Here is a 26,978-nt window from a genome sequence, read left to right as displayed (position 1 = left end):
TGGTATAGGTTGAAAGGGAGCTTAAAGATCATCTAGTTTCCAAGCCCCAGCCATGGGCAGGGACACCTCCCACCAGACCAGAGTCCCATCCAGCCCGGCCTTGAACACTTCCAGGGAGGGGGCATCCATACCTTCTCTGGGCAGCCTGTGCCGGTGTCTCACCACCCTCACAGTGAAGAACTTCTTCCTTAGACCTAATCTAAATCTACCCTCTTTAAGTCTGATAGAATCCCTCCCCATCTTTCTTGTAACCCCCCTTTAAGTACTGGAAGGCTGCTCTAAGGTTTCCCTGGAGCCTGTTCTCTTAGGGGAGGTTCTTCAGCCCCCTGATTATCTTGGTGACTCTCCTCTGGGCCCTCTCGAGCAGGTCCATGTCTTTCTTATGCTGAGGACTCCAGAGCTGAACATGGTACTGCAGGTGGGGTCTCAACAGAGCAGAGCAGAGGGGCAGCTTCACCTCCCTGGACCTGCTGCCCACGCTTCTTTTGATGCAGCCCAGGATGCGGTTGACTTTCTGGACTGCCAGTGCATGTTGCTGCCTCATACTCAAGTTTTTCATCCACCAGCACCTCCAAGTACTTCTTGCCAGGAGTAAACCTAGTTTTTTGCCTTATCTTTTAATGTGATCCACTTACCTTTCCTGAAGAATTCATGTTTGATTTTCTTACTCTCTAATACATAAAGCCAGAGGCAATTTGCTCAAAGTCCATTTTTACCATTTGAGTTGCATTATAGCCCAGACACAGCAATTTCATTAAAATTGTTACATCTGCATATTAAAAAGTAAACAAAAATTTAGTATTGGCATGTTAAAATGAGTTGAGAACCACTTTGTTCTGGTTTTTGTTCAGGCATGTGGGGATTCTGTAGCAGGAGACCTTTACTGTCCTGATTGTTTTTACTGGCTCTGATTTTTCTTACCGGAACAGAACTGAACCAAGTGTCAGAACTGAACCAGTATTGTCAAAATTGTTTTAATTACATCTTATTAATAAAAAGGGGAACCTTGACTTTTACGAAATGGCCTTGACAGTATGAGCTATGTAAAATACTTTCACACTGACAAGCCTGATTTCTTTCTGTGATGAAATAGCTGGTTCTGCAAATGAGGGGCTAGCAGCAGATGCCTGACATCAGCAAGGCCTTGGACCTTATCTCCTGTAGTGTGTGTCCTAATAAACAAATCCACAAAATAGTCCACTTACCCAGGCAATATAATAAAGTGTCTGAACTGTGTGTCTCAAAGACTTGTGCTTAGTAGTACAAAGTCAATACAGAAGCTGGCTCCTTGTGGCATCCTACCAAGGCTTGACACTGGAGCGAGTACTCTCTAACGTCTTTATTAGTGAGCTGGATGAGGGGATCCTCAGCATGTTTGCAAGACAATAGACGCAAGGTCAGGGAGACTTATCCTGAGGGAATGGACTGGCACGTAGTTCAGCTGAGGCAAGCACAAAGCCCTGTGTGTGGGAGGAGATAGCGAAACGCACCAGTACAGGTTGAGGCGCAGTGGCTGTGGACACCGACCCATTCCCCTGAGCAGCTGGCGGTGTGCCCCTGCAGCAGAGCACCAGCTACACCCTCAGCTCTGCCAGGGAGTGTGGCCAGCAGGTTGAGGGAGATCAGTCCCTTTATTGAGAACCTGGGGTACTGGTGGGGAAAGATCCCAAGAAATGGTAGTCAGGCTCAGAAACAGGTTGCCCATAGAGTCTCTGTCCTTGAGAACACTTAGAGCAACTTACATTACTCCAGACAACTTATTCTAATGGTCCTGCTGTGACAAGTCCATTTGGTTGACCGCCTGACAACCAAAATCTGTTACTCTGAGCTTCCTGCCTGTTTTGTGCCCAAGAAGCAAACAGCAAAATTGATCATCTTGGTATGACAGGCTGCAGCCTACTGTAGTGCAGTTTGCCAGGCTTGAGAGCAGAGATCCAAGGAAGACATAGTTTGGATGTTGACTTGAGAGCCTTAAGAGCTGTTCCATCTTAATGTGTGTCTGAGTCCCCTGGCCCTGACTGAAATCAATGGAAGCCTTCTTTACTTGGAGGGGGGATGGTGGTTATTCCATCACTTTCATGAGTTTTATTTCAGCATCACTCTCTGTAGGTATTTACCTGGCAATTAGGGAAACAACTTTTTGACTAATGAATTTTTTGTGTATAGATGCTGTCTTTAAAATGCATACTTCATATTCCTTTCAGGACCATGTAAAAAACGATATCCTGAAGATACCTGTATTGGCAAGGTGGCAAGAGGGAGGAAATATAAAACTCTTCCTGAAAGTAGAGAAGTTAAAATAAAAGCTAATACTTTCAAATTTGCTTGCTTTAGAAGCTGAACTGTAGAGATGAATGTCTAAAAAATTAGTTTTCAGTCCCTTAATTATGAATTTCTGAAAAGAAAGTTAATGTTTATTCCTAGAAATGGTCTTTAGGCTTTTATATTTGGAAAATATACATAAAAAATGAATCATATGCTGATACCATAGCTGGGAAGTGTCACTCATTTTTATGTGATCAGAGAATGGTTGTGTGCCAATTGTGAATGAAACAAATTTTAAGGAAAAAGGCATACTTTGGGAACATGTCATTCGTAATAACAAGATAGAGGTCATCATTAAGAAGGATACTCTACTAGTGAAGAATATAAAACTTAAAACTTATATTTGTTTCGGAATTTTGAGGTTCTTTTTTCCTTTTCCTAAACAGACTTTGCTGGAATATGCAGAAAAGTGGAAAACATCAGAAGACCCTCTGCCCCTGTTAGAGGTTTATACGGTGGCTATCCGAAGTTACGTTAAAGCACGACCTTATCTTACCTCTGAGTGTGAAAATGTAGCCTTTGTGCTTGAACGGTTAGCACTGTGAGTATGATTTTCAGCTACTAAAATCAACCTATATGGTATTAACTTTTCACTGCCTACCTAAATGCTTTCCCAGTCCAGTTCACAATCTATGGGAATTCCAGATAGGTTAGGAAGCACCTTCCTTTCTCACGGTGAATGTTGTATGTGAGAGAGAGTATCTTTAGTTGTCAGAAATGGGACAGTCTTGAAGACTCCTCATCTAGGACAAGCCAGCATCCTTGGCTTGGAACACTTTGCTACTGTTGATCTGAATGCAGTCTGAAAGTGCATCAATTTGCACAGACTGTTACAGGGTTGGACTTCAATGATAAATTCAATTTCTTTTAAAATTGGTGTCTTTCAGAGAGCTTGCTTTTACAGTTTCTGCAAGAGTGTCTGTGACCTTCTTTTCTTTCTATGTTCAAAGAAAGCAAGCTGGTTTATGACCTTGAGATTTCAAACAAATAGCTGTTTGGATACTAGAATAAAGAATTGTTGACTATACATTTTAAAAGCCCAAAACTGCCTCAAATAATATTCTTATTTGATTTCCAGAAGCTGCATTGAACTTCTGCTGTGTCTGCCTCTTGAGTTACCTGAAAGTAAATGGGAAGAATTTCAGGCTTTTGTACAGGTGAGTTTGATTCATGAAATAAAGACTTAATAGCTTTTAAGAATGGTTTGGAACCCTGGGGATATTAAGTCTGTAGCATGTCTGAACACATGTTTCCTGGTGGCTGATAAAGATCAAGGCCTTCAGCCAGTAATCTAATGTACTCTGCAGTAATTGCTGTCAGTTCTATCATTTGTCTGTCATAGTTCATGGAGAAAAAAAAATATTTTCCGATACTTGAAGGAAAGCTCATGTTTTAAAAGGAATTTGTCTATTAACACTATTAGAAATGAAATCATACAATGTAAGTAATTCTTTACTGTTTATAGTTGTGCATTTGAGACTTACCTGTATAAAAGATCTGTTGATACTGAAAGATCTCCTACAGGGTACTTGCTGGTTAAGGATTAGAGCCCACATTAAAGGAGGATGTCGAAACAAATTTTGCTCCTCAGTATATGTAGTGGGAGGTTCTGTTTACAGTTAAAATTTTAAAAAAAGGGTATTAAGGAGAAGGAAATAATAGTGAAAAAGATAGTTACCTCAGGATTCCTAGCCTAACTAACATAGGTAGATGCAAGGCTCATTTTTAAAGTCAATTTTGATTAGCAACTGCCTGGTGTAAACAATCCTGAGGCAGTGTGTTTGGTGCTGAGCGGTTCCTCAGCCTTCAGAGCAGGTGAAAATGTAAAAGCCAAGTGAAGAGAGAGGGATGAGCCACAGATTTTTTGCAGGTATTTAGTTTACTCCTAAGGAAATGTCTGTTCCCAGAATTTATTCTAGAATCTATATGCAGTAGAAACTATCTTAATTGATGTTAGGGCTCTAGCATGCCTTAATCATATTTACATAGAACCATTCAGTGGACTCTTACAGCTTAAAGCTTTTGTCTTTAAAAAAATTTTTTTTTCAGTGTCTCCAGTGCAGAAAAATTGATCTATAAAAGAATATATATTATATAAAAGAATAAGAGGTTAGGCTTCCAGACCAATATGTGGACCAGAGAATTAGCTAATCTGTTCAGAAGTTTAAAAAGTAGACCTGTTAATAAATCTTGAGGTGAGTTTGGGACACGCAATTGTTTTAGTTTCTCAGCCTAAGTCTTAGGTGACAGAGGCAGAAGTAAAACCTATATAGGCAGAATATTAAGATTGTTCTGTTACATATGCAACTCTTGATCTGGTAAGGAGGGGTTTTTGTCATAAGGTATAAAGAAGTATAAAAGACACATTCTTCATATCTTTTTTAACAATACTTTGTTTTGTAAAATACGTTCTTCAGGTGGCTCATAAAAATTTGATGGAAAATGGCAGCCGGGAGCTGCACATTTTAACTACGCTTACACAAGAGAAGGGAGTATGGAAAAACCCAGTGTTGTGTGGTATTCTTTCCCAGGAACAGTTGGATCCAGATAAAGGTAAATTTAAAAATTATGCTTGGGTTAAAATATGCCTCATTTTTGCGATAGTATTATGAGATATGGAAGTCTTTTGGATATAGTTTATGTGATAATTTATAAGCTATATAAATAAATATACTTGTAGCATTATCTGAATTGTTAAGACAGTATGCTTCTAGGAATATCCAGAGAATTTAATGTTGGCATTTTGCATAAAATATAATCATACCTGGAGATCTCTTGCCATTTTCTTTACAAGCTGTGTGAACGGAAATTGCATAAGGCTATTTTACAATGGTGTAAGTTCAGTACTGATATACAAAAATTATCTGACTTAAAAAATAATTATTTTTTTTAATGAGAGTGGTATTTACTCAGTTATGAAATGCAAAGCGGGCAATTACCAGTGATTCATTTAGACTGGAGTTCTGAGGATGTCTAACAGCAGTTGCATAGGGAAGAGTATATGATCAGCAGAGGCTTACAATGATATTTTCCTGATGTATTGTTTCCATTGTTAATGATTTGCAATTCAGAAACGGTATGCTTGTGTTAATAAGTCATAGTTCTTTTTTTGATTCTTTGCCTAACTGGCTTTAGAATCTGTATGAACCATCACACCTAAGCATCTGTGGCAGAATTACACAGTTCTCACACTGAGTGAAGTAGTTCCTTTTACTGTCTGCCTCCTTTTAACCTGATGCTTTCTTTTTTTGTGTGATATTACCTATTAAAAAGTAAACTGTTCTTATGCCTTTCAGTGAATGCATCATAAGACATGATTCATTAGGCTGCTGTCCTATCCCAGCATCTCTCTTCTGTAGCATCTATTCCATACTATCTTGTAACATTACTGTCGAATTCCTCACATGGAGGACCAAAGGTTTATTCAGCAGTAAACATGCACTGATTTTCTTCTTCATTCTGCATTCCTTTCATAATATTTCCTATTATTATTATTAGTCACAATTTCTTTCCTGAGGAGTAGTATTTATTGCAGTAGCAGGATTTTCCCCTTAACACACAGACTATTTTTGTGTTTGTACAGTTGTGATTGCTTTTTTTTTTCCCCCATGAAAATAACTTCGGGGTTTTTTACTTTTGTCTGTTAATGCCATGTCACAGAGTGCAGGCCTCTACCGGCTTTTAGTGTTGGGATGTCTTTATTGCCCTGCTTTTATCGGCGTGTTTTGTCACATTGTTTTCTAACCTCTTTCAGTGAGCAACTGTCTCTGCAGTCTTCAACCTTAACTCTAGTGTGACAATCTTTGCAATATTTGTAAACTTGGCTTACAGGATGTTGATTTCATTCTTAGTGTTGCCTTTACCATTTGCTATTTCAGAAGTTGCTATGTATTTAAGTAGTCAGCTTTCTAACACATTTGGCAGAACTGAACAACTCAGTCTTTAAGTAATAGTTGTTTCATCTCCAACAGATAAATGTTTATACTATTACTTAAAGACTTAAACACTGGAGGTGTTTTTCCTAATATCGTCCTCTTAAGCTTTTGTGGCCTGTATTTGTTTCAGTTGTTGTTCCTGTTTGTTTTATTTCAGGCTTGGTAGTCTCAATTATGACCTATTCAGAGCAATTATAACCTATGCAGAATCTATGACATAATTGGGTATCTACTGAAATTAGATCAGTGATTATCTCTTCTTGAAGACCTCTGGTGTTGGCTCCTGAAGGTCAATTTGCCTCTTTGCATCTCCTGTAGGAAGGACAACTAGGTCTCTGTTTCATCTTGGAAACAGAACATTTTGAATTCCTCTATTTTCAAACCGTGCAAGCTCGGAACATAGCATGAGAGACAAGTTCGTGTTCTCTGACCACACAGCATAGCTGGTTTGTTCAAGTCAAGCAAATGCAGCTTTGTCTGAACTGCACTATTCTCTTGCTCTCCTGGTTTTTGGAAGGGGCTGTTGCATGGATTCCACCTAAATACAAGCAGAAAGTACTTACTTCCAAGATGTTAGGGAGATTGTTCTCTGAGTACCCTGTCATTAAGTAATTGCCTGACTGCCTTGGGCGCAGCTCAGTTTTCTGGTGAATGTGATGTAGGTCTGTAAGGATCCATGCCCTAAGAAGGTCAAAAAAGATAGAGGATGGATATCCAGTTGTTTGAAGCACTGAGGAGAACAGCATGGCTGTCACTGATCTTTGCTGATGGGTAGTACCATATTTAGGAGATGATGTTTATACAGTAGTATATGTCTGTATTGATCTGTCTTGAGCTGTACTGCGGGACCTACATGCATACAGTAGATACAGATTTATATTTGTGTGTGCATATAAAAACTTTTCACACTGCAAATATTCTCCAGCCACTTGATTTGTCACCTGCTTGAGTGACAAACATTGGCATTGTCCTGGATCTTTTTAGCCTATCTCTTAGCATGAATGTTGGAAACCTGGATTAAGTTACCAGGTTCTATGCAACAGATGTCACCAACTGAAACAAAATCTCCTCATGTGAACAATTGTAATGCTGGTACCCCACTTGAGGTGTTTCTGAAGTAAATTTCTCTCTCTCTTCCTGCAAATGTTACGTCAGCATTGTCATTTGGGGCTGTGTTTTTTCCCATAATGCTAGTTTGGTTTGTATGGAGGACTAGCCTGGAAATGGGAATTTGGATTCCTAATGAGCTGAGGAATGTATTTTTTCTTATTCTTGACCGGTGACTCTGAAGAGAATGCAGAAATTGAACTGTCAGCAGTGTCTTTTGGTGTCATTTGTGGGCCCCCTAAGTGGACGTCTGGAGTTGATAGCACTGCTTGTGGCTACTCTCTGAGAGACTTTCTGAAAGAAACTCCTTTTGGGTTTCCTAATCTATTTGCTGTTGTGTCATGGATCAACCAGCCAGACAATCTTCCATTCCCTCAGAGCAGTACAGTGCCAGAAAGGGAGATTCTTCCCTCGGTTCCGCATATCTTGGGGTTTTTTTCTGTCTCTTGCCTATGTCTTTACCCAACAATCATGCCACTAGGCCTGCAATTTCTTGAATCAAATTCTGGTTCCTCAACAGTATTACCTCTTAAAGGTGATCAGAAGCTGTAAAGTACTTGTTTGTTCGTATGACTTTTCTTCTTTTTCCACTTAAACCTATGTCCTGTGCCTTTAAAGAATGGCTACCAAATTTTGTGTTTTGACTGCGTCATGGCTGCTTTACACTTGAGAGATCACCCAAAGTTATATGATGCCATCAGGTCATGAGGATAGCAAAGTACCAGTCTTCTCAAATAATATTTCAAAGATCCCATATGAGCATATTGGTGGCATTCATTTCTGTGGACCACTGCTCCAGCATTTTCCATCACCCTCTGATAGTGGGAGCAACTTAATCTTAGCACCAAGGCAGAAAGAAATCTGGAAAGGTATTCTAGATGTGTGGAAATAAAATAACTTATCCACATGGTTAAATTCAGGTATTAGCTTTGATAACTGACTAGCCTGAAAGTAAATGGTTCACCTGCTTTAGCACTTGTTGGCTGGTTTCATATTGCTGTCACACATTGAACTTCATTTGCATATTGACTGGACTTGCTACTACCTCAGATTTCAGCTGCTTGAATCTTTTTCTTCTGGGGATTGCATATGATGAACAAGAAGCACTTTTATTTGGAGAGAGAATTTTTTTGTGTTTCTCTGCTTCATTAGTTGATTAGGGAAGTAAAGCATGTCAAGGTTTTTGACATGATAGTGAGTCTTTTGCCTTACTGGCCACCTCCTGAACTGCAAGATAGCTTAATCTGACATCAGGACCGATTTTAATCTTGAATTGAAGCTGATCTGAATTCATGACAACCAGAATTTATGTTTCTTGAAGTTGCTTGGTTAATGTGTTTGGCCTTATTGCTTAGTGTACCGAAGACTGAACATTGAAGTATGCCTAAGTATCTTGGGGTTACATGATAACCTATACGATGTTAAAACACTCTTCTTCTGTCGTCAGTTTCTGTCAGTGTGGCTTAGGCTCTTCAGCATGAACCTGTTTTTCGATTCTCAAGGTTGTCATTTTCTTGTAGTGATGGTGAAATCCTTCAAAGCTGTCACTGGTATCTTCTCAGCTAGTACTGAGGGTGAGTGGAGCAACTGTCTATAGGAAAAGGATCTGAGATAAAAGAAAAAGCAGCAGCAAACTGGCTTTTTGTAGAGTTAATCTCGATCTGATTATCCTGGATAATCTGGATGCCAAGAATTAAGTTCTTGAATCTTTTGTAACTTTAAATGTAGTTGGCAGACTTCTTAACTCTTTTCAGTGAGTAATACTTTCAAGAATAGAAGCAGCACTGTTCAGAGATTATCAAGGTGGATAACAAGCAGGTTAGAATTTAAACAGCATGGAACTATTTTCAGTAATCAGAGCATCCGCCATCAGAAGTTGAATGATACCAGCAGCCTCACTTGGAGGGAAAAAAAAAAAAAAGAAAAAGTGTTTGCGTCCTGGCTATATTCAAAGCCACCTGGAACTTCTTTTACCCTTTCACCAGACAATATGCCATCGTAGAAGCATCCAGGATTGGTGCTGCATTCAGCAGACTTGTGCTGAGATGTTGTTTGCATGAAGGATTCTGAGACCCAGCCCCAGGTAAATATGAAAGTATCGAGTACAGTTCAGTCACCCACAGTGTGAACGCACATGTGGACTAACACTTGAAGATGACTAAAGAGGTTACTGGCTAGTAACGGAAGTTCTTTGAGATGGATAGTCCACATGTTCGTTCACTTCCTGTTGTTGTCCTCCTTGGCCAAAGTAAGGTTGAGAAGCCATAAAGGTCTGTGGTAGATTAAGCTATACCTACCCAATGATTGGCAAAGGGTAAAGTAGTAGGATTATGAGTGTTTTAAGGCAAAAATTCTTTGCTTTTGTTCTCTAGAGCTCTTGCAGTCAGCCAAAACAGAACATACATGTGGACTGTCCACCATAGAGAACTTAATACTAAAGAACTGTGCTTATGGCTTATTCATGCTCTTGTGTGCTACTAATCTGTGGATTACCTTTTCTCTTTTTTTGATTCCTGTATGGTATAAGCATTGCCTATCATCAAAGTTCTTAGTAGTTCTTGCAGCCTTGGCATGAAACCACTTGACAGTATGATCTAAGACTCCAGCTATGGGATTTGATGGGGAAGCTTTGTCTAAGAGTTTAGATTCCAGTACCTCCAAGTTAGTTTGCCAGAGTTAGTTGATCATAGCACCATCTATCAGATGTCATCTGCTTGTCTTTTTTTCCTCTCATATTAGCTGTGTAATTTTGTAAGAATTCTGCACATGCCTTGCACAAACAGAGGTTTGTGAATTTTAATGAATTGTGGAGCATTGCACAAAAAATTGTGTTTATCAATAGCATGATTCCTAGAAAAATTATTAAACTAGATCTTCCTCATTAGATATTTCAGGTTTTCTGCTCACAGAGGTTAACTGACTTGTGCTGAAAAAACGCTTGTGCCTCAAAGTATTTTATGAAGTTATATTTGTTATGGTAAACTAACAAATTATCTGCAGTAACTTTTGAAATAGACATCGCACTCTAAAATATATTTATAAAACGTTAAGAAACAAAACAAAATTTTATCCTTAAGATTCTTCCCCACCATAGAGTTGCTCCTGCAACTTCAGCACTGTTTTTTGTCTTAAAATGTCGTCCATAGTTCAGTTACGAAATAATTAAAACTTGTGTTTTGAATGAGCCTTCAGATGTTGACTGTAATTATTGTAATCACTTGTATTAGAATAAAGGCTTAGGAACTAATATGTAGCTTTAACCTCGAGGTCTTCCTGTATCTTGTTGAGAAGATAACAGAAAATGTTCTGATGCTTACGCAAGGCAAGCTGGCTGAAGCAGTAAACACTAAAGGAAGGGGATTACTGAAGAGTAGCAGACAGAACACAGGCTCTAAAACGTTAAATGCAGTAATTAGAATAATAAATCAGAGTGAAACCTCTCAAGTTACTATTATAGCTTAAAATCTAAGGTCTTCCTGTATCTTGTTACAGAAATAAGGTAAAATGTTCCAGTGTTATTCCAGACAAACTAGCTGGGAGTAGACGCTGTGTGTCGGTGAAAGGATTACTGGTACCTGGTAGGAGGAAGAGCAAGGCTAGAACTACTGCATTTAATTAATCACTGGGTCATTTGTGGGTTGTCGAGAGTATGAACATTTTGTATAAGGCATTGGTAGTAGCATTAAAGGAACACTTACTCTGCTGCTTAAAAGGCTTAAAATGTTCTCTAATAAACACAAAGATGGTTACCATCTACCAGCTGTCGCTTAGCAAACTTGGGTTTACCTTTGTCCCTACACGAACAAAAACCTGGTCATATCTTCGTTGACGTGGAGAGAGGAAGAAAGAACTCATATTTGACTGAATATTCTTATACACATCAGTGAGCTGAGGCTGATCGTTTGTAATAGCACACAAGGATCCTGAACAAATAACTAAGACGTTGAGTGAAATGATAATTCAACCATAAATCTGCAAATGCATGAGAGATAATGATGGGGTCTACCAGGCCTGATTTCTACAAAAGGCAGTATTTTCTGCCTTAAAATTCTTTGCATTAGAATGACAAAAGAAAAATATAAATGGCTGACCTAATTTTGATTGCAAGATGGGCTTTTAGTAATATCTTGTGTAAGTAGCTAGAAGAAGGAGAAATCATGAGATGAAGTGAAAGACAGTCACGTACCAAAAACTAACAAGGATGGGAGGAAGCAGAGAATAGAATGAGATGATCTTTTTTCTTTCTGTGAACTTCACGTTTGATATACTAATACTCCAAATACCAGAGGGGTAATTAATTATGTAATTTCAGCATCTGCAAAATTATTTCAAGACCAAACAGGACTTTGAAAGTCATGAAAAATGTAAGTTAGATGAATGGGCAACATGATTCATGTGAAATTCAAGGTGTGAAAATTAAGAGGAATGTAATGAATGTTTCTACCAAGATGTGTCAAATAGCAAGCACTATGAAAGCCCAAGTTTCAGGAAGGGGCGATGAAAATATTTAAAGGCTGGAAGAAAATTTCATTAAGAAAAGATCAAGATTTTACCCTAACACTGAAAGAATAGCATCAATCTACTGTTTTTCACAAAAGAATGGAAGCAAAAGATAGTAGAAAATTGTTGTTTTTAAAAGATGAGAGAGTGTGTAATGAAATTAAGATGTGGATTATTGTAAAACAAAAAGGTTTCTCATTCAGTGAGTAACTAGCTTGTGGAAACAGTTGTCACAGGGAGGGACTGATGTCAAAAGGATTAAAGAAAATTGATTTTCTCTGTCTATCTAGTTCTAATAACTGACTTGAAATATTTTGGGAGGTACTACTGAAAGCTGAAGCAATTTTGATCTTGAAGATCTGGATGAGACCTGAGATGTATATATAAGAGTAGGAACATTAACCTCTGCTCCCATTTTTGTAGGATTCTTAGGTCTTTCACTGAAGCATCTAGAGTTGGGTTGTTAGCATAGACAGTAGAGTTTTTAACTCTGGTAGCAGCCTATCTACAAAATATAGTCAAAAAAATACAACTATTCCTGTGTCTTTGTGTTTTAAACTATACACAGTCAGGTGTATACAAGGTAAGCCTCTTTTTCTAAGAAATTTTCTTGACTGAAAAACTTTTAAAGGAGGTTGACCGCATTCTATGGAAATACTTACCACCAATGGAAAGGAATTCAGATACTTCTACACTTTTATCCTGTCATAGCAAGGTCTTTAAAAGGCAACAATTACCAAAGGTGCAGCACAAGTATATAAAGAGGGATGTGAGAGTAGTGGCTTTGTGTTACTTGCCTTTCTGTAGAACTGTAAACAAGTTGTATCTAAATATTTAATATTTATATGCTTTCTACATCTGTTTTGTGTGCAGCTCTTTCGCCAAGAATTCAGAATTAATTAAAACCTGCAAGTAGATAAAAGGTCTATAGCAGAGAATCCTTACAATAAACAAGTGTACTTCTCAGAGATGCTTTTTCTTGCCTTGCTTCGTACCTTTTGTACCTTTTTTTATTTGTATAAATTTTAAAGGGTGAACAATGAATGAGTAAATGCCATCTGTTAACTCTGTAACCTGCTGTGAAATGTGTGTGTAATATTTTGGCTTGTTTTTCTTTGAAGTGAATGAATTCTTAGTGTTTGAAGGCCCTGTCCTGCTGGATATGCGTATTAAGCACCTAATGAAAACAAAGCAATTAACACAAGCTACTGCCCTGGCAAAGCTGTGCTCTGACCATCCAGAAATCAGTGCAAAAGGCAATTTCAAGCAAACCTACCTGGTCTGTCTTTGTTCAGGATCACCAAATGAAAAACTAATGGAAGAAGTAAGTAAAAAATGAAGAAATTTTTTTAGGCTTATTTATTTAATGATAATAAAGTCATTAATCATAGACTTCATTTCTGTAGAAGAGGTTTTTCTTTAAAATATGGTCTGCAATATTTTTGGTATTTTGTTTTTTCATTTAAGTCACTTTTAAACTGACTCGTAATGACTCAGGTAAAACACTTGTGGAAGTGTAATATTAGGTTGCTAGCAGTCATTTTCTGGCTCTTCCACAACTTTCATTTTACTTGAAGTATTTTTAAACTCCCTCAGATCTTGTCAGTAAAGTGAAGATAATGGTTTTCCCACTCTTCCTATTTTAACAGTAGCTTTTTGTGTAGTACTGAGTAAATGGAACGAGGCCCTTTAGGTGCTACTTTCTGCTCAGAGAACAAATGTAACCTTTTTTCACCCAAGGTGAAACCAGGTATTTGATCTGGTTTGAAATATAAAATCCTTCTTATTTAATGCAAAAGTCAGAGAAGGGATGACAGCTTTGCTCTTCTGCATTCTTTCAGGTGACATGTTCATTTCTTACCCCACCCTGAAGTTTTATCTGTGCTTTTTTCCTCCTTAAAGGAAAACTAACTGGAATTGTCAGTTCTCTTGACTGTCTGCATCTCTTTGCTGTCTTTTTGTCTCTGACATCTTTCTGTGTTAATAAGAAGTATTAAGCACATTGACATTGATTGTAAAGAGATGAAAACTATGCAGTGATTAGAGCTGGCAAAGTTTCCTACCCTAAATAGAGGCCAAATTCTAAGACGACGGCTTCTTGAAATGCTCAGTAGGATCGGATTGGTTTTACCCTCCCAGCTCTGGCTGCTGGAGGTCTTTCCGGAAGAGGTTCAGGAGGAGCTGTGGCAGGGCTGTGCGATCTCCTGTTTGTTTGCTGAAGACACTCAGTGGAACTTGGAATCTGTGACCCTGCAAACATCCTTCCCTCATTACTCAGCCCCACTGCACTCCACAAGCAGAATGGGCTTGGTCAGTGAATGAACCATGAGTCCCGGGGACAAAAGGAATGGGGTGGCATTGTTTCTTAGGATCCCATAACATATGGATAAGTTCAAACTGGATTATCACAGAGAACCTAAATCAGGTATTTCCAAACCTTAGATTGCTTGGGAGGCTTAGCTTTGCAGCTTCAGCTGCCGCATGGTCTGCAGTGTTACTAACCATTCCGGAAAGTTCACGTGTGACCAAGAGGAGGCAGGTAGGCTCTTAACACGTCAAGGTGGACTTCTGAACTGAGAAAGACAGTTGTTTCATAGTGTGAGAACAGTAAGAAAATAGAAGGGAAAAAAGTAAAGAAGCGTAGCTCGCTCTTTAGTGGTATTCAGAATAGACAGAAAAATAGCATTTGAGCTCATTTTCACTGTGGATTGGTCTAATAGTTTGCTTCAACAATGTGAAGAATTCAGATCTGCAGTGTGTAAAGTACTAGGCTGAGACACTGAGTGGCTGGACCTGTGCAGGCTTCTACTAGAAGCTGGGTCCCCTATGAACTCTGAGAGGCTGGAAAAACATTCAGAAAAAAATTCTCTTTATTGTTAAGTTCAGATTCTGATATGCTTCCATAAGCTTTTAACTGACAGTGTCTGTCTGAGATGAGCTGCTAGGCAAAGCAGACCTTCAGTCTAAAGTGGTATATTACAGTTACATTAATCCATCATCTCTGAGGTCTTGAGAAAGACGGTTTTCTTTAGAAGATGACTTTGAGGCTATTTAAACTTCAAGGAATGTTCAGTGAAAGGTTGTTATATTTACAAAGTGTCAACTTGGAGGAAAAAACAAGTTGCTGTACTCTTCAACATTGTGGTTTGATTGCTGGACCAGTAGTTGGGTATCAGGGTGCCCAACTGAGCTGTGCTGCTCCCTTACCCAAAGCACCAAACTGGCTGGGTGTTGGGGTGAATGCTTCTGTTTCTTGCTTTGAGTGGTCCTGTGGTTTCTCGGGAGAGACTTCTAGCAGTGCTATTGCAGCAAGCAAGTTATTCTTCAGCTGCCAGTGTCCAAGAATAAATACCAGTGCGTCCTGCCAGATGTGCTGATTGATGTAATCAAACCCGTCTGCTGAGAGTCAAATTAGACAGTAGCTGTTGTAACAAGTGCGCTGATTCAGTCCTGATACAAACAGTCCAGTACAACGTGGTTTTTCCTTCATTTTGCTATAAAACTGCTTCCATTGTTGCTTAATCGAATAAATTAACATTATGGAGATTGTAATGATCTTCTAGAAAAGCATTCAGTTGACCTGCTTCTTGCTGTACAGCTTCCCTTTTCTTTTTATCTTTGATATTTTAAAAATATTGGAACTTTTATGTTAAGCTTTGGATTCATTTTTTGCCCAGCGGTAGTAACATCAGTGGCTAGTAAGCTTGTTTAGGATTTCAGGTGATAAATAATCTTTTTGTGTTAGGCTGCTTATTACAATTATCATGTGTGAATAACTGCTGTTGTACTTAGATTTTTTTAAGTGTGTAAGACAGTAAATATAAAGCTTTATGTCTAAAAAACAAGTTTATATTCACTTTAGTAAAACAGTTTTTCTGACAACATAATCAGTTTTGACACTTTGTAGAAATGCGCCGATTTGCTTTCAGGCTTATCTCAGAGTTAAATATTCACTAAGTTCTAAATTACTGTCTTTTTGCAAAGGATCTGATTACTCTGTGTCTGAAAATGAAAACACTTTCTTAGTCTTGGTCTTGTTTTCTTTCCTCCTTTTCAGATTGCAGAAGTAGATTGCAAAGATGCTCTAGAAATGATCTGTAACCTAGAATCTGATGGAGATGAAAAAAGTGCTCTAATTTTATGTGCAGCATTTTTATCTCGCCAGCTGCAGCAAGGAGAGATGTATTGTGCCTGGTGAGTTGGAATATTGTTTTCTGTCTAGCGGAACAAAAATTAGTTTTGGGAAGATAGACCTGATACATAAGCCCTAAGTTAACTTTCTTTAGCTGATAAAATCTCTAAGCTAAACAAGAAGGAGATAAGGCTCTTGGAAAGCTAAAAAAGAAAAGTATTTGACAAGATTAGCTTCCATTATAGATATTTGAAGGCTGCATGTATGATGAGGCATTTACAAATACCAGTAGCTGGTTAATAATTTTTCTTGACAATAATATTACTTTGTAGAAATCAGGAATTTAATATCTGCAGGCAGCTAGTCAGCTTTATGTCAACATTTAATGGATAAGTACTGTTCCCCTCTGTCCTTATTTCATAACACGTTATTTCTTTCTCTAACAAACTACTAGAAAAGGAGGAGCTCTTTACGACTGTAACCAAAATAGTAAGATTAAGATGAAGGTACTTCTTGTTTAGGGCTTGCTTTCATTAATTTGGGAACAGATAACTCATCTTTGCTGGCAGATATTTGAGCTGTTGCAATCTGAATTTCCAACTACTAACAGCTTGGTTGTACTTCCAAACCTGTACAATTCCTGAAGAATTTGCTATGTTTGTGCACCTCCTTTTTATGTGCCGCAGCAGGAGAACATCTGCTAATGCAGAATTTTGCCTTAACAGATTCTGCTAAAGGTTTGGGGGTTACACCATTCCACAAGGTACTTAAATACTCTTTGCTATTTGCACGTAAGGAGAAATGAACTAGTGAGTTAATGTAGATACGATAATACTGTTGGGCTTTGGGGACTAATTTCTCACCCAGTCAGTCAGATTCAGCTCTTAAAGCAGAGCAGCTCAATAAAAATATGTCTAGCACAGAGAAAAGCCATCCTGCTGTAGCTGCCAGTAATTCCTAAGAATTCAAAAGTGTAAAATTCCGATCTATGGAGTGAAGAGTAAACTCCTTTGTCAGTCTTTTTTCAAGGCCACATCATGAGTCTGTAAACTGCATAGCGTAAATTGTGGTAATACTGGGTTTATTCTGATCTGGCCTCCTGGAATTGAGTCGTCGTAATAATTTTGAAGATTAGATATGTGGGTATGTTAATAAAAGCTTCTCTCTGCAAGATAAGATGTGAATAAATTCAGACTTTTCCATTTCCTGAAGACAAAGTAGAAACTGTTCTCAACCTTGTATTTCTTGTGATCAGATTAGTGGTTGCATTGCTGGCCCTGAAATATTGTTCTCTTGTTCTAGGGAACTGACTCTTTTCTGGAGTAAACTGCAGCAAAGAGTAGAGCCTTCTATTCAAGTGTATCTAGAGAGATGTCGTCAACTTTCTGTGTTAACTAAGACTGTTTATCACATTTTCTTCCTGATTAAAGTAATTAATTCAGAGGTAAGGATACTCCTGAAAGAGTATTTTTTTGCACTTTTAATAGAACTGTAATCAGGAAAATTTATGAAAGCTGCTTAGACATCCTGTATCTTTGTGTAGCATCAGCTTTGGGATAATTGTAATTGGTTTTAGGAAAGGCTGTAGAAACTTCCTTCTGCACGTAAACTGTAAGTTGATTCATTTTCAATCATTAGAAGTTATTTGTTCCTTTGGAAAAAAAAATTAGGGGATAAACAGAAGAGCTGGATGATACAATTGAGATGAAGGAAAAACTGAAGGTGAAGCTACAGCTTCTACTATTGTGAATGTCCTCTAAATGAGGTATTATCTGTTAGAAGGTCCTAACGCTTCTCTTCAGTATCTTCCATATTTCAAATATTACAGAAAATGAAGAGGAAAAACTCGAGAGGAAGTCAAGGCTGTATATATAAGAAAATTACAGAAGGTTTTAAATAAAAAACATTTTAAAAATCCCTTTTGAGCTACCACTTAATGCAGTTTGTTTTCGTAAATGAAATACTTGTGGACTTCGATCCAATATTATGTTTAAAACTCTGTTCATCTATCTCGGCTTACCTTGCAATCTAATTTTCCTAGTTTCCTCTCATGAGTACTTGCATTATTTAGTGTTTATAGCTAAGTTGAGCTCTTCCTAAATATTTTAGTTGGGACATTTATGTACTTTTGCATATTAATTCTGAGAATAAAATTCTTTTTTCACTTTTGCAGTATCCCAGTATGGCTAATCATGGCCTTCTAATCTTAAATCTTATTTTTTCAACAAAATTTGAGTTAGAGAGGAGGGGAAAAATAACTTTCACAGAGTCCTGTGATATTAAGAGCTCAGTCTGCTCCATGCCTTACTGATTTTTCTCTAGTGAGCTGAGGATCTTCATTGATGGCAGAAACTGGAGACATGTGGGTAGTAGACTTGTGCATTAATAAATTTGCTGGACTTTATTCTGATGTGTGCCACAGCCTCTCTGTGCCCCCTCAGCAGCATAAAGGGACTGTAAATTGGATGTAAATGTAATTTACATTGCCTGGGGATATGAATGAGAAAAGACCACTAACTGGAACACTTAAATGATGGAGCATTTAACTGTACTTATTACATTAGTTGGAATGAAGCCATGTGTTCAGCTGAGATCAGTTGACTTTGAAGTGACATTATCTTTAAAAATAAAAATAACTTTTATCCCATAAGCAATTTCCAAATTATCTTTTTGAAGATCATGTTCTTCTCTTTAGCTGTAGCACTTTTTACCATTTGAATTCTACCCAGTGTTAAGTTAATGCTCCATAGAAGCTCATCTCAAATAACTGTGATGCAAGTGGCAGGCTTTATTTTATGGAAAAGGCTCAGTATTGTTCTAACTTCAACTGAACAACTCTAACATACAGTCCTAAAGTCCTCAAAGTAGACAGAACATACAGTTAATTTGTTGTTTAGTTGCATGTAAACTTTCACACTTTTTAGTAGCATGAAGACAAATTTTGCAACTTAGGGAGTAGCATCTAAAGACAAACCACTGTGTTTCTTAAAGATAAAAATACTGCGATGAATTCCAGGTGCATTTTTTTTTTGATACTTAGGGCTGAAGAATGATATCTTTTATTTACAAATGCAGAAAGGTTTGTGATAAGCTGACTTACTAAAATTAATCTTGCTTTACAGATCGATGCTGCTGGACTTGCAACCTGCATTGAGCTGTGTGTGAAAGCATTGCGCTTGGAGTCCAGTGAAAATGCGGATGTAAAGATATCTATTTGCAAAACTATCTCCTGCTTGCTTCCTGATGATTTGGAGGTCAAACGTGCTTGTCAGCTGAGTGAATTTCTTCTCGAACCCACTGTGGATGCGTATTATGCTGTTGAAATGCTGTATAATCAGCCTGACCAGAAGTACGATGAAGAGAATCTTCCAATACCAAATTCTTTACGCTGTGAGCTCTTACTTGTATTGAAAACTCAGTGGCCTTTTGATCCAGAATTCTGGGACTGGAAAACTCTCAAGCGTCAGTGTCTGGCACTTATGGGAGAGGAGGCATCCATCGTGTCATCAATAGATGAACTAAACGATAGCGAAGTTTATGAAAAGGTTGAGGATTGCCAAGAAGAGACTAAAGAAACTTCTGTGAATGGGCTTGCTGGCACTTTTGATGAAGCTACAAGCCTTCTTAAGGGTATCGATGATGAGAAGCAGAAGAAGAGGGAAATTAAAAAGCTCAGAGAGAGAGGGTTCATATCAGCTAGATTTAGGAACTGGCAAGCTTATATGCAGTATTGTGTGTTATGTGACAAAGAATTCCTAGGTCATAGAATAGTTAGGCATGCACAAAAACATTATAAAGACGGAATTTACAGCTGCCCTATTTGTGCCCAAAATTTTAATTCTAAAGAAAACTTTGTTCCCCATGTAACTTTGCATGTTAAAAAATCCAGCAAAGAGAGATTGGCTGCTATGAAGCCACTGAGAAGACTTGGAAGACCTCCGAAAATAGCAGCTGTCAACGAGAATCAGAAAACTGATTCCGTATCCAAACAGGAGCAGCGACCCATTAAGAAGAACAGTCTCTATTCAACAGACTTCATTGTGTTTAATGATAATGATGGCTCAGATGATGACAACGATGACAAAGATAAACCTTACATACCAGAGATAGTGCCAGTTCAAAAGCCACTCCCTATTAATGAATTTACCTGCCCTGTAACATTTTGTAAAAAAGGCTTTAAGTATTTTAAAAATCTAATAGCACACGCGAAGGGGCACAAAGATAACGAAGAAGCTAAACGTTTTCTTGAAATGCAAAGCAAAAAAGTGATTTGCCAGTACTGTAGACGACATTTCGTGAGTGTCACTCACCTGAATGATCATTTACAAATGCACTGTGGCAGCAAGCCTTATATCTGCATACAGATGAAATGTAAGGCTGGTTTCAACAGTTACGCTGAGCTGCTCACACATAGGAAAGAGCATCAAGTCTTCAGAGCAAAGTGTATGTTTCCTAAATGTGGCAGAGTGTTTTCTGAAGCCTATTTACTCTATGATCATGAAGCACAACACTATAATACCTACACCTGCAAATTCATGGGCTGCGGAAAGGTGTACCGCTCTCAGAACGAACTGGAAAAGCACATTGAGGATCACGACAAGCCACCTGAAACAGTGGAACCGCCTGAAAGCCAGACTGATCAGCCTGATCTTAGTCAGCCTTCCAAAGCTAATGAAAATACCGATGAAGTTGCTGTCAAAGAGGAATTGACATCTCCTACGGCTGACAACCGAAGTAGTTTTACTGAAGGAGAAAACATTTCCTGGAATGAAATCAAAGCAGAACCGATAGGGAATGAAAGCGTAAATGCAACAGCAAGCATACTGCAGCAAAGCGATTCCTTGCCTAATGCTGGTTCGGAACAGCCCTCTACGGGTTCAGTGAAGACAGAAGTGGCGATTTCAGCAAGCGACGTTAAAGTGCCTGCTGTTAACCAGAAGATACGAGACAACTTTGTGAAAAGAGGTAAACTGGCTGCCACTGCCAGTAAAGTGGATACCACTAAACCTGGAGCCCAGCAGCTGTGCTCATCAGTTGAATCTTGTCTTCCAGTTTTCCAAGAGAGAAAGGAAGATGACTGTCTCAGTCAGACTCAGACTATTCAAAATATTTCTGTGACCTCAGACATGCTAAAACCAGAAGCCCTCGAATCAAAAAGCTTAGAAAGACAAGTGAGCATTCCATTCAGCATCCAGAATCAGACGGGATATCGAAACAGTGTGCCCATTTCCAAACTTGAAATTGAAGACAGTATTAAGGCTGCAGCTAATCTATATAACCTGCCTCTAAAAACTTTAGAAAGTATTACATTAATTCCCTCGCAGCCCAACATAAACAGCTCTTTAGTTCCAGCTGTGTCCCCAGCAGCCCCGATTCAGAAATTTAATTGTCAGGTGGAGGGGTGCACTCGAACATACAACTCATCACAGAGCATTGGCAAGCACATGAAGGCAGCACACCCTGACCACTATGCTGCTTTTAAAATGCAACGTAAAAATAAGAAACCACGAAAATCCACCAGTCTGCAAAATCTGCCGAACGATGGGAAGATTTTGTATCTTACGCTGTCGCAAGTGGGCGATCCCAGTGGTGCTGCTTTTACTGTACAGAACAAACCTAATTTGAATCCCACCTGTTCCAGCCAAGTGCAACATGTCTCAAGTACTCTCTTCCCAACCCATGTAGAAAATATGGCCAATCCTATGTTGCCTGTAGTGGAAAGTGTCATAAATCCAAGTTTGTCTACTCGTATTAAGAGTGAGCCTGAGAGTGTTTTATGTTCACCAATGGGAAATCTGTCTGGTGCAACTTTACCTTCCCAGTTGGATGACCTGGCAAAAACAGTTATGCCTCTGAATATTGACGGTGATTCAGATCCTTTTCTCCCTTTGCCTGCAGAAAACGGTCCAATGTCTCTCTTTCCTTCGTCAGCTGAGAATCCTCCAAATTCAGTCTTCTCACAACTGGAAAATAACACAAATAACTTTTCATCACCACTAGAAGGAAACACTAGTTCTGCTTTCCCGAAAGAGGAAACTGTTGATCAAATATTTCCTGCACGACTGAGTAATGAAAATAACTTCAGTGAAACTAGTTCTCAACATCCAACTGCAGAAAAGGTGAAAAAAGATCGTGTCCGGGGCCCAAATGGGAAAGAAAGGAAACCAAAACATAACAAGCGGGCAAAGTGGCCAGCAATAATTAGGGATGGCAAATTCATCTGTAGCAGGTGTTTCAGAGTTTTCACTAATCCTAGATCACTTGGTGGTCACTTGTCTAAGAGGTCTTACTGTAAGCCTCTTGAAGGATCAGAAATTTCTGCAGAAGCTCTGCAGGCTAATGGACAGTCTTTGCTTGCCAGTATGATACTTTCCTCAAATTCATTAAACTCGCAGCAGTCCCAGGAGTCTGCCTTCAATCCAGATCCTTCGTTCTTCCAGTTACTTGCATCTGAAGCTTGTTCCACAACCTTTCTGCAGGTGTTTCCACGGACCAGCATGACTAACTATAATACCAGTGAGAACGAGGAAGGAAATCAAATTATAAAACAAGCCTTGGAAACTGCCGGCATCCCAAGTACCTTTGATAACACAGAAGAACTTCCACACGTAGTTACAACAAGTTGCGTCACTGGTACAACTCAGATAAATGCAACCGTTCTCCCCAACTCAACCACGACTCCTCTGTTGCAGACAGTTTGTAACCCCAGTACCCTGCTAACAGACCAAAACAGGACCCTCAATGCCAAAATTCCTCCGATAAACGAATGCAAGAGTTTGCCTGTTCTCGCAACGGAGGACTTAATGCTAAAGACTGTTGAAAATGGCTTATGTCCTAGCTCATTTTCTAACGCTGTTACAGAAGCGCAAAACTTTGCAGGTAACAGTTCGCGAGTTTCAGTTATAAGTAGTCCCAAGAATTCAGAATCGAGCAACTTGAATAAGAAGGGAACCAGTGCTTCAAAGAGGAAGAGAAAAGCAACTACGCCCTTGCTCACACCCGATACATCACAGAAAGTAACAGTAAATAATACAGCAACGATGGGACTTTTAACAAAAAGCACTGAAGGAACTGTGCAAATGCAGGGAGAAAGTTTTCAGTCCAACTTGCTGGCAAATAGTGGCTCTCAAGCAGTGGTGGAAAATCTCACACAGAAACTCAGTAACGTTGACAATCAGTTATTCATGGCCAGTATCAAAGAGAACTTCAAAACAAATCTCGAGGCTCATACAGCGCTGCCCCCTTTAACAGTGAAAACTGAAAATGGGGATTCACAAATGATGGCTGTAAATTCTTGTGTGCAAGCTAATTCGGAGGACCAGATCTCAGAAGACAATGTCATGCAGAACTTTGAAAAAACCCTGGAAATAATTAAAACTGCTATGAATTCACAGATACTGGAGGTGAAAACTGAAATTCAGGATACCGTCGCTGCTTCAGAACAGACCTCGCAAGTAAATAACGCACAGGTTTCTTTGGGAAATTCTGCACATGGTGTAAATCTACCCCCTCCTGCACAGTTTGCCGTGCATGCGGGGAATGTCACTGCTGCGAAGAGTGGCTCTGCTCAGTCTGAGACGTCTCAAAAGGATGATACTCAGATGTTGGAAATTGTAGAGTGCTTGCAAAAACTGAAACTAGAAGATGATTCACCCATTCAGGTCTCTGAGACTGTTGCCCTGTGTCCTGCAGCAGATACACTAGCACCAACAGTTCCTGTTGTAGCAACTGAAAGTAAACCTGTCATCCAGCTAACTTCAGAGGCAAGTAACATTCAGTTTAGTGATAAAGTTAATAAGCCTTTCGTATGTCAGGACCCAGGCTGCAGTTACAGTGCAATGACAAAAGACGCATTATTTAAACACTATGGCAAGGTCCATCAGTACAGTGCAGAAATGATCCTAGAAATTAAGAAACATCAACTGAAGTTCGCCCCGTTCAAATGTGTTGTAGCTACCTGTCCAAAAACATTCACAAGAAACTCTAATCTCCGAGCACACTGTCAGCTTGTACATCATTTTACGACAGAGGAGATGGTAAAATTAAAAATTAAAAGACCTTATGGCAGAAGATCTCAAAATGAAACTGTAAACACGGCCCCGCGACCTGTTGAAATAAAAGCTTTGCAGACACTAATAGTAGAAAACAAAACTGCAGCTCCGTTAGTTAAAGAAGCTCAGATAAAGCAAGTTGTAGAGCCTGTAAAAGTCTTGGAAAAACTTCTACCAGAAAATAATATTCCTGAAAGACTGGAAAAACCTCCTCAAGTGGTTTCTGTTCCACTGGAGCAGCAGAGTGCAGTCTCTTTTGGTGATACAGAGGCACAACCCAAAGTACGCAAGGTTAGGAGGTACAGGAAGGAAAAAGAGGAGGGAAAATGTAGGAAGCCCGTAACGAAATCTCTGGAGTTTCCCACTAGATACAGCCCTTACAGACCATACCGGTGCGTCCATCAGGGCTGCTTTGCGGCTTTTACAATACAACAAAACCTAATCCTCCATTACCAAGCTGTGCACAAAACAGACCTCCCCGCCTTCTCTGCCGAAGTGGAGGAAGAGAACGAGGCAGGCAGAGAGGAACGCGACGAGGTGGAAACCAAACCCACCATCAGAGAGTTCAGGTGTGAGATGAGTGACTGTTCTCGCATCTTCCAGGAAATTCCCAGCTTGATACAACATTACATGAAACTTCATGACATGACTCCAGAGCAAATTGGAAACATGAAAACTTCTCCGGAGGTGGGAAAGTTTTCTTGTGATCAGTCTCAATGTAAGTCTTCATTTACAGCATATCTTAACTACATTGTACATCTCGAGGCAGATCATGGTATTAAGATAAGGCCGAACAAAGTAGAAGATGATGGTTTATTCAAGTGTGACTGTGAAGGCTGTGACCGTATTTATGCTACTAGGTCTAATCTCTTGAGACATATTTTTAACAAGCATAATGACAAGCATAAAGATCATCTAATAAGACCCAGGAGACTGACACCAGGTCAGGAAAACATTTCAAGCAAAGCCAACCAGGAGAAACCGTTGAAATCCAAGCAGAGAGCACTGAAAAACAGATCGGGAAAAGAAGGTAACAAGCTGTCGGTGAAAACAAAACGGAAGAAAAATGTGAACTTGGAGAACAAGAACTCGGAAGTAGTTCAAGTCCAAGAAAATAAGGCTTATTCACTGAAATGTGGCAAGCACGTGTACTCGATAAAGGCTAGAAACGATGCCTTATCGGAATGTACGGGCAGATTCATAACTCAGTATCCATGTATGATAAAGGGATGTTCTTCGGTAGTTACAAGCGAGAGTAACATCATAAGGCATTACAAATGTCACAAGTTGTCCAAAGCGTTTACTTCCCAACACAGAAATCTTCTTATTGTATCTAAAAAGCAATCTGTCTCACAAGTAAAGGAAGCCCCTTGTGAGCAAGAGGAGACTGATAAAAAAAGTGATGTGAAAGAGCCTGAACCAAGTTTGACAGTGAGCAATAATGACTCAAGCACATCTACGTTACCACAAAAGGAAACTGAAAAAGGTGAGAAGGATGAAGTGGACGAACTGACAGAACTGTTCATTACTAAACTGATTAACGAGGATTGTTCAAGTGCTGAAAATCAAGCAAAAATATCTTCCACTGTAAATAGTGATTTACAGGAGACCAGCTCCTGCCCCTTAGAAAAGCAAAAACCGAGCAACTTAAAAAGAGCTAGCAAAGAAAAAAATCTGTCTCGGAATAAGAGGAGGAGAGCTGAAAAAACAGAGGAAGTACTGCCCGCTGGTGGGAGCAGTATGTGCAGGGAGGACGAGACTGCTGTCGCCATTCAAACGGCCGAAGAGCAACCGGCAGCTTTTGACTGGAGTTCCTTTAAGCCGATGGGATTCGAAGTGTCATTCCTCAAGTTCCTCGAAGAGTCTGCTGTGAAGCAAAAGAAAAACACCGAAAGAGACTACCATAGTGGCGGAACCAAAAGAGGATCCCATTCGAACTCACGAAAATCCAACGAGAAGACCTCCATAGCAAGTAATAGCGTCACTTCGTCACGTTCCGAAACTGAAAGGCTTGTACCGTTTGCCAATCGCTCACGGCTGCCGTGTGGTGACAACGTCAAGATTGTTTTAGACAAGACTTACAAAGATTGCGCTGAGCGTGTGCTGAAGCAACTTCAGGAAATGAAACCCGTCGTCATTTTGAGAAAGCTCGAAGGACGTTGGGAGGATAATCCGGAGGTTATGGCTGCAAAAGTCATTGTTGTGGGTACCAAGGAAGGGGAGTCAAAATACTGAAAACTTCTAGTGTGTTTTAACCTTGACGTTTTAATAAAATTTATTTTGAATAGGAAGCCATCCAGCATGCTGTGGAGCTCTTTTATTTTGAAGTGATTTAATCTAGCAAAAAACATGACATGAGTCATGTAAATGTCTTATTTGTTTTTATCCCTATGGGACTTGAAGAACAGAGTATTTGCTTCAGTTTTGTAAATACTTGATCAAAACCTCAACTTTCTATCAGACTGTCCTTTCCATGAACTAAATCTTTGTGAGTCGTCCGTGATTGGTATCTTTCGCCAGGTCACTGCTCATGTATAACAATACTCTTTATTTGTAGATACATTTTTTTTGTATATATTTATTATTGTAAATCATTTGCTGCCACCAGCAGTCTGTAAGTCTAAACTATTAAATGACACATTTATATTCGGAATTTTAATTTCTAACTAAGCGAGCAAGTTTTTAAAACTGTCCTTTAATCATTTTAAATTAAGAACTTTTGAACTACAACTAGCTAAGTCTGCCATATCCAGTTTATTTTGCGTAAAGCATTTATTTACAGGACAGGAGCTGGATAAGATCACATTTCATAGGTTAAACGTACTGACACATGCTCATTTTTGTAAATTTTAACATCCAGTATCTATGGATGATATTCATATGTAGTTAATTCATAAATATAATAGTTTTCTTATAGCTACATTTTTC

General features: G+C 39.0%; 1 protein-coding gene across 1 annotated transcript; it reads left to right on the top strand.

The window, feature by feature from the left end:
- Positions 1–2,717: 2,717 nt before the first annotated feature.
- ZNF292 (zinc finger protein 292) lies at positions 2,718–26,700 on the top strand. Its single transcript, XM_009875115.1, has 7 exons — positions 2,718–2,866; positions 3,404–3,482; positions 4,743–4,878; positions 12,989–13,191; positions 15,925–16,061; positions 17,302–17,443; positions 19,122–26,700. Exons 3-7 carry the CDS (start codon positions 4,761–4,763, stop codon positions 26,283–26,285), a joined length of 7,764 nt encoding a protein of 2,587 aa, XP_009873417.1. The 5' UTR covers positions 2,718–2,866; positions 3,404–3,482; positions 4,743–4,760; the 3' UTR covers positions 26,286–26,700.
- The last annotated feature ends 278 nt before the right edge of the window (positions 26,701–26,978 follow it).

The sequence above is a fragment of the Apaloderma vittatum genome, unplaced genomic scaffold (genome assembly GCF_000703405.1).
Source record: "Apaloderma vittatum isolate BGI_N311 unplaced genomic scaffold, ASM70340v1 scaffold10268, whole genome shotgun sequence".
NCBI classification, from domain to species: Eukaryota; Metazoa; Chordata; class Aves; order Trogoniformes; family Trogonidae; genus Apaloderma; species Apaloderma vittatum.
The sequence above is the reverse complement of the archived record's forward strand: the minus strand, read 5'-3'. Positions and strand labels throughout refer to the sequence as shown.